This window comes from Triticum aestivum, chromosome 5D (assembly GCF_018294505.1).
Source record: "Triticum aestivum cultivar Chinese Spring chromosome 5D, IWGSC CS RefSeq v2.1, whole genome shotgun sequence".
Classification (NCBI taxonomy): domain Eukaryota; kingdom Viridiplantae; phylum Streptophyta; class Magnoliopsida; order Poales; family Poaceae; genus Triticum; species Triticum aestivum.
In genome coordinates, this window is record NC_057808.1 from 15,283,728 (window position 1) to 15,297,217 (window position 13,490).

Here is a 13,490-nt window from a genome sequence, read left to right on the forward strand (position 1 = left end):
TCAGAAGATTGCATGCATTATGGGCGCCTGCTTGCCTCATGAAACTAAGATAATTCAATGGCCTTTGATACATTGGATTGGGCTTTTTTCCTACAAGTCCTTGGCAGGGGTTTGGGCATCACTGGATTGCTTGGATATGTGGGCTACTCACGTCCTCAACAAGGATCCTCATCAATGGCCATCCGGGTGACACGATAGTCAGTGCAAGGGGGCTCAAGCAGGGTGATCCACTATCATCTCTACCATTCATTCTAGCGATGGAGGTTTTGCACCACATGTTTGTACATACGGAGAGATTAGAGCTGCTGGCACCATTGGGAAACATAGGACTTTCTTTTCTTAGTGTTTGTCCGTCTTCGCCGATGATGTAATGCTATTCTTGAAGCCAAATACGATGGGCATTGCGGTATGTTTGGCAATTCTTGACGTTTTGGCGAAGCTTCTCGGCTGCGCATCAACAAGCAGAAATGCCTAATCCTATTCCTGCCAATTAGGTGCTCCGCCGATGAAACAAATATGTTGTCTATAGGCATGGGATGTCCCATTGGAAGTTTCCCCCTGTAGGTGTTTGGGGCTTCCTCTGTCTCAGGAAGTCAATGGCCGTGCAGTTTCAGGGTATCGTGGATGCCGTGCGGAAAAAATTTAGCAACCTGGAGCGCAGCCACTATTGACAAATCGGGCAGGCTAATTCTAGTGCACTCAGTCCTAGCTGCTATGCTAATTCACTCCATGTTGGCGTTTGAGGCACCCCTTGAGTTCATTGCTTCTGTTGTAAAGATATGCATACGCTTCTTTTGGGTGGCCCGGGACAGTGCAAGTGGTGGCAGCAGTGCGGTCGCGTGGGACGTCGTGTGCACACTAAAGTGGATAGGAGGCCTTGGGAGGCAAAATTTCGTGTTTTGACCCTTTTTACGTATAAAATCGAGATCTGACCCCGTTATGATTTTTTTTTTCGAGATTTGACCATTTTGCTACCGCCGTAGACCCCGGTGGTAGAGATGTAGAGGCTACCGCCGCCCCATGTGGCGGTAGGTTCCCTGACACCGTCTGGCCGTTAACGGCCGTGAACACGTGGCAAAGGGACCTACCGCCGCCGGCTACGGCGGTAGGCTGTTGCAACCTACCGCCGGGCTGTCTGGCGGTAGGTTCCTGGATAAGGTTGTGAGGGAGGGGGCTGTGCTGCTCCCCCACCCACTCATTCACCCCACTCTTCTTCGAGCTGAAGCTCTCTCCGCCTCTTCTCCCCCACCATATCACCCACTAGATCCCCTCCATTGCTTGAGATTTGGCCGGTGGATCGTGGCCATTTGCATCACCCAAGGTACCTCCCCCATCCCCCTTTCATTTGGTTGGTTCAAATCATGCATTTTGCTCATTTTGTTGGAATCACTAGTTCATGGTTTTGTTGTGGTGAAATCAATGTATATGATGCATTTAGGGTAATGTTTGTGCTTTGACAATGTATTGTGTCACTAGCATTGTTTGGGTAGTAAGAAATGTCATTTAGGGTTTTGTTAGGGTTAGGTATAATGACATGGTTAGGGTTATGGTTATGGTTATGGTTATGGTTATGCTTAAGTAAATGCCTATATGACGAACGTTATGGTTATAGTTTAGTTAGGGTTTTGTTAGATTAGTTACCTCTTGAATTATAGCTCGATCTACTCCTAGGGTCATAGTTTTTGTCAAGACACGGTTAGGATTTTTGCCTTGGATGACCGTTATAGTAATCCCTCAACTTCTAGGATGGGATCGATCATCTTTGTTGAGACTTCTCCGGAGGCGGCGGCGAAGCATGATCGTGCAGTCATTGAGGAAAAGATGGACTTGTGGGTCAAAGCCGTTGATGCATTGAATGCGGCTTGTAGAGATTTTTCAAAGTATTATGTGTCAAAGTGCGACGATGCCAGAGTTAAGTTATACCAAGCTAAAGAGAAAAACATAAGAAACCTCAAGAATGAAGAGAAAAATCATAGACGCGCTCTTGCAAGGCAAATTGCATTGTGTGGAACAAGGGATGAAGTGAATGAGATGGACTTTAACAACCCTGGCCATATCATTGATTGGCTAGTAAGACAACCATCATCGGAGATACTTAGTCGGGCAACTCGTTGGGCTTGGGTCCGTGAAAGAAATGATGTCATTTGTTGCAACCCCGGGCCGTACGACAAAGATGTCTTGTTGATGGAGTAGTAGAGGGGGTTGAAACAAATGATGTTGTAGTGTCATTTGGACTATAATGGCATGTACCCTTATCATTTATGCAACCTATGTCATTTGAACCAGTGAGAACATTATGTAACCTAGGTTATTATAAATAAGTTATGCTTTGTGTTTGTATTGTATCATTTGATTTGAGTTATGGTTTGTTCCATTTCATGTAGCATAGAAAACATGACCCCGGAGCAGTTGAAGAAAGTATATGAGAAGTGTTGTGGCATTGAATCTAAGAGTTTGGCGGCAGCGTCTGAGAAGATTGTAGCGGACCGAGAACTTGGTATCAAGAGGGAGCTTGAAGCATGGTTCAAGAGCAATGATGAGGTGTTTGATGCCATGATGGATCTCAACAAGTATCCATTCATGGAGGAACCTTCTGATCATAAGGAGAGAAAAGTTTTCCGTAGGCTTGTGAAAGAAAAACAGAAGATACTTAATGAGGTGCATGAGAAGCAATATGCTTGCAGACATTCTGTGGCAACGAAGATCTTTTTCTCTATGAACATAGAAGAATTCCGTGAGCTGGACTTGAGAAAACCCGGACAGGTCATTGGATGGGCAATCACACAAGGCAAGTCAGAGATTCCGGAACGCCATGCTCGATGGGCCTGGTTCGGCGAAACGAAAGGTGTGTTGGAGAATTGGGGGGGGGGGGTCGTCGGATTATCTACTGAAGCCTAATCCTGATCGTGACGCACAAATTGAACGTCTTATGCGTTTTAGAACTTTTTTTCCGAAGTAGAAAGTGTATGCTCGAGCTTGAGCTTCGTAGTTTGAACTCATGTCATTCGAATCTCTAAATGTTTTAAGTCAGTTGAACTAGTGTCATTTGTGGATGTAATGAACTATGCTCGGTTATGTATGTCTTTGCTACTCGATCATTTGTGGATGCTTAGTTCATAGACTTTTGTAAGAAATGCAAAGGCAAAGGGCTAAAAAATATAGGAAGAGGGCAAGGGAACAGAACCCTACCGCCATAGGCTCCGGCGGTAGGGTGACCAACCCTACCGCTACAAGAATGACCTACTTGGTCACAGAAAAATGGCTGTTAGGGTACTAGACCCTACCGCCATAGGATAAGGCGGTAGGGTGACCAAGCCTACCACCATAGGCTCCGGCGGTAGGGTGACCAACCCTGCCGCCACAAAAATGCCCGATTTGGTCACAGAAAAATGGCTCGACCCTACCGCCATAGGCTCCGGCGGTAGGGTGACCAACCCTACCACCACAAAAATGCCCGATTTGGTCACAGGAGAAGCAACAGAGCAGGCGTTTGGGTGGCCACCCTACCACCGTGGCCCTTGGCGGTAGGATTTAGCGTTCCAGCATGTTTGCTGTTGGGATTCGTGGCCTACCGCCAGGCGTTATGGCGGTAGGGTATCATAACCTACCGCCAGGGCCTCCGGTGGTAGGGTGCAAAGCAGAGCAATAGTTCACTCTGTTTTCCATCGTTTCCATCGTTTCTAATTGACAGCAAAAACAACAGCATAACAGATGTAGTTCATGAATCGTCACAAGTTTCACAAATCAAAGACACAGTTGACGACATGTTTCGCAAATAAAGTACATAGTTCAACACAAGTTTCACAAATTAAGGACACAGTTCATCACATGTTTCTCGAAGCGAAGGCATTGTTCATAACTAGTTTTTCAAAAGTAAGGCCTTATTGAGTCACACCGGCCATTTTCCTTTCTTGTCATGTGCATGATCCTCCTCTTGGGCTTCACGGGCCCTTGCAAGCTTTATTGCTCTCTCCTCTTGACGAGCAATCTTCTCCTTGCGTGCTCTCTCCTCTTCATGCTTCTTTCGCTCCATCCTCTCCTTTTCACGACGCTCTTCATCCAAGCCTCTCTGTAATGCTTCTTCAAACAACCGCTGCCTCCTTAGACAATCTCGATGTTGATCTTTCTTAACATCTTCTGGCACATCATGATCTATCCATCTGAAGTACTTACAAAGTGGAGGCGGCGACTACGTACGTACAAATAAAGAACAAATGTGGTCATTAGTAAGATAGATTCAATGGTTGACGACATGTTTGAACTTGAACAACTTACCGGCGGTACATCATAGGCGTGAGCTGGACGAGGACGATCGTAGGCATAGTTGGGACAAACAAAATATCTTCTTCCTTCCGTCCATGATTTCTTGCGGTCGGTGGATACCTTAACTTTGCAAACATCTCCACACCAACATGATGGAGTTCTCATATCTTTGTCCTTCACCTTATCCAACTCGGCGTCTGTCCACTTGTCCGGCATGTCCTCGCGGTTAGCACACGGTGGCCTCGCCACGGAACCGGAAGAAGCCATGCCTATAAAGACAAATTTGGTATTTAGTAAAGTAAAATAACTTGTATGTATGCAAAAATAACAAATAAACAAGACCAAATAACAAGTACCATTCACCTTATTTCAATCATCTGGGTTAAGCAAGATGTCAATAGGCCTTCCTCTATCAACCCTTCTCGTCCTACGATCACGGCCACCGGTACCCGACCATCCCCCACGTCCTCTAATAATGTCTCCTCGTCCACTACCGCCAAGATTCATCCGTCCTCCACGCGCACCACTCCTGCCTCCTCGTCCACTACCACTCCTACCTCCTCGTGTGCCATCGGTACCTCCTCTTCGGGCACCACTTTGACTAGGATCTGGAGTGTTGGCATCGGTCTGTGGCTTTTTGGTGCATTTCCTAACATTGTGTCCCGGCTCGTCACATTTACCACAACTATTGATGTCCGGTGCCTCCATGAAATGGCCGCTACCAAATTGTTTCATTCTGGTGTATCCATCTAGGTCATCCATGTCACCCCTAAACCTCTTCTTTCTTCTTCTTCCCTTTGTAGGCACCATGAGTTCGGGGTCGGGGACGATGTGTGGCCCATCATACTCAGGCCAGTGTGACTGATCTAGGAAGGGATGAAACCTAGGAGCCCATGTCAACCTCGTTCATTCCAATGTGAACTCATGCAACTGCAAGGTGGTACCATCGGATACTTTGTTGATGCCAAGACTTGCGCACTTGATGCTTCAACCAATCCTCAACTTTGAAGGGAAATTCCATTTTCTCACCTATCCATTTGGCCGTCTCTTCGAAATGCCTCAGAAAATACTCGTTGAGCTTGAAGAAGGTATATTTCACTATTGCAGTGACCGGCAAGGAACGGACACCCTTGAGCACATTCTTGAAGCATTCCACCATGTTACTTGTCATGTCTCCGTATCGGAAACCTCCTTCGTCGTAAGCATGTGACCACTTATGCTTCTCCGGAAAATTCCTTGTCAAGAATTCTCTCCCTCCTTTGTTCTTCTCCAACGCCTTGAATAGCTTATCATAGCGGCTTTGGAATGTGTCGGTGTTGAATGCCACACAAACATGGGTAAGATCTTTGCAAAACTCCTTACTCTTGCATGCACGGTAAAAGTTTGCCACGAAATGCCTCATGCACCAACGGTGTTGGAGCTTTGGTTAGCCTGGAATGTCAACTTCTATTGCTTTGAGAATCCCATGATGGCGATCCGATATGATGCACACCTCTCGTTTGGGGCCAATCACCTTCGTCCTCACATGATCCATAAACCACTGCCAATTATCATCGTGCTCGGAAGGCACCAACGCAAATGCCACTCGCAACACATTGTCATTGGACGAGTGGGCCATTGCTACCATCAATGTGCCCTTGTACTTTCCGGTCAAGAACGTGCCATCAATTGACAACACGGGGCAGCAATGCCTAAATGCATCGATGCATTGCCCAAAGCTCGAAAAAGCTCGATGAAACACTCCCTCGATTGACTCGACCCTATGGCGCATGCCCGGGTTCCGATGAGCAATGGCTGCCAACATTCTCGGAAGAATGTTGTACGCGGCGACATAATCACCATGCAACATCCTTATAGCGTTTGCCTTCGCCATCCACGCCTTTCCATACTTGACCGGGTACCCGAATCTTTCGAAGACCGAACTCTTGAGGAACTTCACCTTCACTGTTGGATCATGGGATATCTCATTCAACAATTTATAGCCTAGATACTCGGACGTGAGTTGGCGGTGTCCCTTGCTTCGGTCCGGTTTCTCCGGCGGTATGCACTTGTGGGTGGCCACACAACTCTTCAACTCCCATTGCCCGGTTTCCTTGATCTTTCGTCCACGGACCTTCCATGGGCAACCTTCTTTGTCACATTTGATTGTGTAGCGCAATTTTTTGTTGGAATGACCAACAACGAACGGCCTATGGTTCCGAATGGCATAGTCACTCAACCATATCTTGAACTCTTGCAAACAACCAAGCTTGATCCCTTTCTTCAAATGAGCATTCTTGTCCTCACCCGGTGGCCTTGGATCACCCATCCTCAGGCAAGGTGATGGTTCGATCAAGCCCAACCTCATGCCACCATCAACAATGGCCTTGCCGGCAAGGCTAAGATCACGAAACAAAGAGGGTCCTCTTTCCTTGCCATTGACCTTCTTGTAAATTTGATTTTCTTGCGGCGTGAATCCATCCTCATCCAATTCTTCCGGTGGACCCTCATCATCCGACTCATACCTACACATACGGCTATAAGGGAGGTTCCGGTCCATGTCTTGTTGATGCACAATGACATCCAAGTCACCAATGGGATTGCAATGAATCTCTTCTTCTTCCGCATACACATCATCTTGAGAAATAGCATCTCCATCAACATGAGCAATGGCATCTTCATCAACATGAACATTTGCATGTTCATCAACATGAGCAACGGCCTCATCTCCAACATGATCATCACCTACAAGAACTATGGCTCTAGCATTGATGTCCTCTTAATTTGGTTGGCTACTTGGTGGTTGGCTAGCCGCATTGTGGTCATACACCACGACAACATCATGTATTGGGGAGGACACATTCCGGTTCAAGTCGAGTAGTGGCCGAGGAACTTCAACCTTTACTTGTCTTATGGCAAATAACTCAAGTGACTTGTCTTGTGATCCCTCAACTTTCTCCTTATACACATCCCAATGAAACTGAGAGGTGATGGGCATACTTTTTAATCGGGATTTTACTCCCACGCCCACATCATATCGCCCAATAAGCTTCACACCATCACCTGGGTTAATCCAATTGAGGATGTTTCTCACTTCCACGACAATATCATCATAGCTCGGGCTTGTGTCAAAAACCATGGCCTCCTCCCCTTCGTCGGCATTTCCATCCATGAAAGCCGCCTTGTCCAAATAATGCACATTCACTAGTTTATCCATCTAAAAACAATGGAACAAAATTGAGTCATCCATGGACCGGTCATTTCATATGGATGAACTATCTAAAATATAAGATTTTGAATCTAACAACTAGTATACCTTAATCGTAGCACTAACCCTAACCCTAACCCTTACCCTAACACTAACCCTAACCTAACCTAACTAAACCCCTAACCCTAACACTTAAGCTAGCTTGCCACAACAAAAAGTGACACATATTACTTAGGTCAACCATAAATGCACCATAAATGACCCATAAATGCACCATAAATGCTAAACTAGAGGAAGAACTAGGGGGTTGCAAAACTTGTTGATTCCAACAAAAGTAGATGATTTGAACCAACCAAATGAAGGGGGGATGGGGGAGGTACCTTGGGTGATGCAAATGGCCTCGATCCACGGAACAAATCTCAAGCAATGGAGGGGGATCTAGTGGGTGCTTGGGTGGGGGAGAAGAGGGGGAGAGAGTGAGAGCTCGGGGAGGAAGAAGCTGAGTGGAGTGGGTGGGTGGTGAGTGGACCCCACCAAACCTTATCCTCCAGGATCCTACCGTCATAGACCTCGGCGGTAGGGTGTTGGAGCCTACCGCCAAGGGCGGCGGTAGATCCCTTTTCCACGTCAGCACCCATTAACGGCTAGACGGCCGTCAAACGAACCTACTGCCAGGCCGGACGGCGGTAGCCTGTAGATAGCTACCGCCGGGGCATCCGGCGGTAGCCAAAAGGGTTAAATGTCGGAAAAAATTCATACCGGGGTCAGATCCTGATTTTATACGTGAAAAGGGTCAAAACACGAAATTTGACCTGGGAGGCAACCTTGGGATCCCCCCAATTTACTATGGCTAAACATGCGCTGATGACGAGATGACTTTGGCTCAAATAGTGGACCGAGATAAACCTTGGGCTGACTTTGATATAGACCAGCGGTGTTTATGGATGTTGGCAGTGACTCAGGGTGGACGACACGAGCAAGCTTTTTGGCCCGCTCGTGGCCCGCTCGGTCCGAGCCGGCTCGGTCCTGGCCCGGTAAAGTAATCAGTCGGTCCGGGCTATAGATTTCGGCCCGAAACTTCATCGGTCCGGTCCGGTCTTTAACTGGGACCGCTCATAGGACCGAGAAACTGCTGCATCTTCGGCTCTCCCCACGCCGCCGTCATCTCCTCTGCACGCGCAGCCGTCGTCTCCAAGGTCCTCACGCGGCCTACTCTCCAAGGCCATCCCCTCTCCAGCACGGCTGGTGCACGCATGCACCACTCGCATGCAGCAGCAGCGCGTAAACCCGGGCAAACGTCAGGCCGGGCTTGTAAAAGCCCGACCTTCGTTTCTCAAGCCCGAGCCCGGCCAGAAGCCCGAAATACTTCCTGTTTTCAAGCCCGAGCCGGGCCCGAAATCATGCCCAAAGCCCAAAAGCCCGGCCTGAATGCTGTTTTTTAGTACGCGCACGTGCAAGCCCGACTCGAAGCCAGAAAGCCGGCCCAAAATACAGAGAAATTGAAGCCCGAGCCCGGCCCGAACTATCTTTCAGGCTGCAAAACAAAGCCCGAGCCGGGCCCGAATGTCAAGCCCGACCCGGCCCGGCCCGGGTTTTTCGGGCCGGGCTCGGGCCGGGTCGTCAGGCCGGGCTGCCCATGCCCAGGTTTAGCAGCGCATAACACCAGCGCACGCAACACGTCAGGCCGGGCGTGATGTGTATTCATATATCTCTACATCCAATTGAAAGTGCAAAACCGAGTGACTCTGCTCAAGGCAAAACCAACACGTGCAGGAGAGTAGTCTACTCTAAACCAAGTATGTAAGCAGCGACACAAAGTATGTTCAAGTAAAGCAAGTTAATCAGTGGTTTTCTTCATTCTGGGCAAATGATTATGTTAATCAGTCATGTTCTTATTTCAGGTCAAATAAATTTAGTGATGCTGGCCTTTGAGCCATTAGCTAGCAACATTGCATCGCTAAATCAAACTAGGATGGACCAAGGCTGCAGCACAAGTTACCTTCTTATAATTGACAGTTGTGTATCGACCTTCTGAGTCGCCAACTCTTGCTCTTTAGGTGGTGCCAGCCTGCTGTAGCTTGAGCCAGCCCAATTTCTGTGGCTTCCACCATTCCACCTTTGGCTTCAGACCAACCGCCTTTCTGTGATAAACCAAGGGTGCTGGGCTGGCACAGACAGACAAACAAGCCTAATTAGTCATTAGTAGAATCTCAAATAAAACATGAACAGGGAAAATTAAAAGCAAAGGTAGATGCATATTTCAGAGAATGAAGGCAACCTGATTAGAAGCAAAGGCAGGTGCAACGCTTTGTAAAGGTTAGGTTTTAGTACGTGAAGAAAATATACTCAGAAAAGCATCTGATGGATGCGCCACATCTGTGTTTCTGCGATCCATAATTTTGGTTCGATGATTGCATGTGTTCCGGCGACCTAGATTGCCAGGGCATTAGTTTTGTTCGGTTCTTGATTTTCCAGGATCGATCCAATCTCTCTTTTGCGCTTCCATCTACTCCTAATCTCCTTTGTTAATTACTCCGTCGCCGTCGCCGCCGCTAATCGTCATTAGCTTAATCTCTCCATCTATCCTAGTACTACTACTACATCACGTCTGCTACTAGATTCCTTCGCGTATACATCCATCACTCCATCAAGTTCTATATTTTCTCTAGCTACTACACGTCTACCAGCAAATTCCGTCATCTGCTATTGTTCGTTCTTCGCTGCCAAACTCATTGTTTTTTTTGCCTGTGCGTGCGGTGAAAGATCAGGGCACCGCTAAAATCACCTCAACGCTACTTGAGGCGTATCAATCTACCATCTACCTTTACAGAGCCATGAACTTGAACTACACAAACTTGAGGAATTTCCAGAACAGAGCACAACCAACTTGGGGATGGGGATCCACTGGCCAAGGGAGAGAAAGTTAAGGGATGTGGAGAGGGGAATTGAAGCTCACCGGGTACAGCAGCCGCTAGGAGGGGAGGAGGACGCAGCTGTCCAGCAGCTGTCGAGGAGGAGACGTATCATCCTCATCCGCCACGTGAGAAGTAGCCGTCCTCCGTCTGGAAAAGTTGAGAACAAGACCATCATGAGCAACAAGGATTGCTTCTAGGAAGCAACAATTTGGAGGAGACCACACTGGTTGGTAGCAAGCAAACTAACAACATGATGCTATCAGACTGTTTGGTAGCAAGCAAATTAACAACAGATTGACATTGCTATCAGATTTTCTAATGAAATAGACAAAGTAAAGATGTTTGTACAAATTAAAGAAATTGTGCAGGGTTTGTGATTGAACCAGAAAATGGCGCATAGAAATAATAAGCCTATGTACTGTACGTGATGTGTACATAACATGATGCTCCAGTTTTAAGCTTTTACAAATGAAGCGGAGTGAACTCACCTTGTTGAGGAGGAAGTTCCATTGTTATCTACAAAATGAATACTGCTGCTAGGTGGCTAGGCAGGTCGCCACCTCCAACGTGTAGCAATGGCCACTGCTCGACAAAGGGTAACTGAAGAACTGTGGTTTCGCTAACCAAGTTGTGAGAAAAAAACAGTCAAGTATAGACAGTATAGCATTCATCTATTTCAGACTTATTACGACTTTGCATAAACAAGCTGTCAAAACTGAAGAACAAAATAGCGTCACTGAACCAACTCATTGAGCGAGCATTTCATAATCAGCGATCATGCTCCTCTAATCATGCATGTTCAGGCAACACGCCACAGTTTGCCAATTCTAGCATGCACCCATCACACACAAGAAAACACTATTGCAAAAACTTACAATTCCAGCATATGCTCTCGTCGTGCGAAAAGCATCCCAATTTGTAATTCAGCTTGCCACTCAAAAAAGACGCAAGTTCTACTCATACTAGTATGCTCTCGTCACACACACAAAAAAACCTTAAATCGCCAGAGTTGGCACGACATGCAATTCCCAGCATATATGATCTCGTCATGCAGAAAAACATCCGTTTACACCAACAAAGAACACCCTGATACGCAGCTCCCATCAGTCGACCAGGTCGATGATTGTCTTGGTCACCTCCCTGATCAGGTCGTGGCGGCGCAGCCCCAGCTTCATCTGTGCCACCCTCTGCCTCTTGATCTTCTCATTCATCACGCGCGCCTTTTCATGATCCATCTTCCCGAAGTCACTCTTGAACATGCCCGGGTTCTCCACCATCAGCTCCTTCACGTCCTCCGCTAAGTACGGGTACAGCTCGCACATCTCCTCGAAGCTCTTGCGCTTGTGGCCATTCGCTGTCGTCTTTACGGAGGCAGCTGCGGCGGTGCTCTTGTCACCGCCCCAGACGGTCTTGGAAAGGTCCAACACCTGGCGATCGTGTTCCTTGCTCAGGAGCTCGCTCCTCTTGCTGAGAGCATGGTACCGACGCTTCAGGGTTCCGACCTTGACCTTCAGCTCCTTGGGGCCGTAGGCACGGTTGTCGAGCTTGCCTGCAAGGGCGTCCACGAGAGCATCCGACTGCGGCAGCGTGCCGTGCTGCTTTTGGTGAACGGCGAGGGCCTCGAGGATACGTACATCATCATCGGTGGACCAGATGCGGCTGAACACGGCTGGCTTCTTGGTCTTGGTTTTCACGCCCTCTGGCGCCTGCTTTGGAGCCAGCTTCGGTGGCGCCTCCTCCTCGGAGGCACCCTCCTCTTCTTCCTCGTCGATCTGCTGCGGCGGAGGCCGTTTCTTGGGAGCGGAGGGAGGGGCCGCCTGAGTGGGCTCTTCTTCCTCTTCTTCCTCCTCCTCGTCGTCGGAAGATTCTGAGCCCTCTCTCTGTTGCTGCGGCGGAGGCTGGTACTTGGGGGTGGGGGCGGCGGTCGGGGCAGCGTGAGCGGGCTCCTGCTCCTCGAACTCCTCCTCCTCAGACTCACCCTCCTCCTCGATCTGCTGCGGTGGAGGCTGTTTCTTGGGAGAGGAGGGAGGGGCGGCCTGGGCGGGCTCCTCTTCCTCTTCTTCCTCCTCGTCGTCGGAAGATTCCGAGCCCTCTCTCTGTTGCTGCGGCGGAGGCTGGTACTTGGGGGTGGGGGCGGCGGTCGGGCCGGCGTGGGCGGGCTCCTCCTCCTCCTCTTCGGACTCACCCTCGTCTTCGATCTGCTGCGGTGGAGGCCGTTTCTTGGGAGAGGAGGGAGGGGCGGCCTGGGCGGGCTCCTCTTCCTCTTCTTCCTCCTCGTCGTCGGAAGATTCCGAGCTCTCTTTCTGTTGCTGCGGCGGAGGCTGGTACTTGGGGGTGGGGGCGAATGTCGGGGCGGCGTGGACGGGCTCCTCCTCCTCCTCGTCGGACTCATCCTGCTCCTCCTCGTCAGACTCGTCGTCCTCCTCGCCCTTGTGCGGGGGCACACGCGTGTTGGCGGAAGGTGGGGAGTCGGCGATGGCGTCCTCCGACTCTTCAGAGCTCGAGCGGGAGCCGGTCTCCTCGGATGAGGCAGGCGGAGGCGGAGGCGGGGGCGGAGGTGCCGCCATCTTCGCGGAGCGCTTCAGGGACATGGCCGGAGACTGGGGTTCTTGAATGTGGGCGGCGGCGGCGGCAGCGGCGGCGGGGGGACTATATGGAACCGGCTCCTCTACGCACATTGGTATGGGCCAGAAAGGCCTCGCTCCATCCCCTAAAAAAAGGCCTCCCTGCTGGCCATAAAATATATCTTAACCAGCCCAGCCGTTCATCTGATGCATCATCACGCGGCTGCACAAGTCAACTAATCAACGATTTCCTTGTGTTCAATTTTTAACGATTTCCTTGATTCTAAAAAAACCGATTTCCTTCAACTAAAAAAAATCTAATTGACGATTTCCTTGCTACTCCCACCGTACCTAAATATAGGTCTTTCTAGAGATTTCAACAGATGACTACATATGGACTAAAATAAATGAATCTATACTCTAAAATATGTCTATATACATCCGTATGTGGTAGTTCATTTGAAATCTTTTAAAAAGACTTATATTTTGGAACGGAGGGAGTAAAAACTAATTAACTATTTTCCAATCCCTAAAAAAAACTATTTCCCCTACAAAATACTA

General features: G+C 48.8%; 1 protein-coding gene across 1 annotated transcript; it reads right to left on the reverse strand.

Annotated features, from left to right (window-relative positions):
* Nucleotides 1-11,182: 11,182 nt before the first annotated feature.
* Nucleotides 11,183-13,095, reverse strand: LOC123119145 (nucleolar protein dao-5-like). Its single transcript, XM_044538846.1, has one exon. The coding sequence runs from the start codon at nt 13,041-13,043 to the stop codon at nt 11,469-11,471; it is 1,575 nt and encodes a 524-aa protein (XP_044394781.1). The 5' UTR covers nt 13,044-13,095; the 3' UTR covers nt 11,183-11,468.
* Between the last annotated feature and the right edge of the window lie 395 nt (nt 13,096-13,490).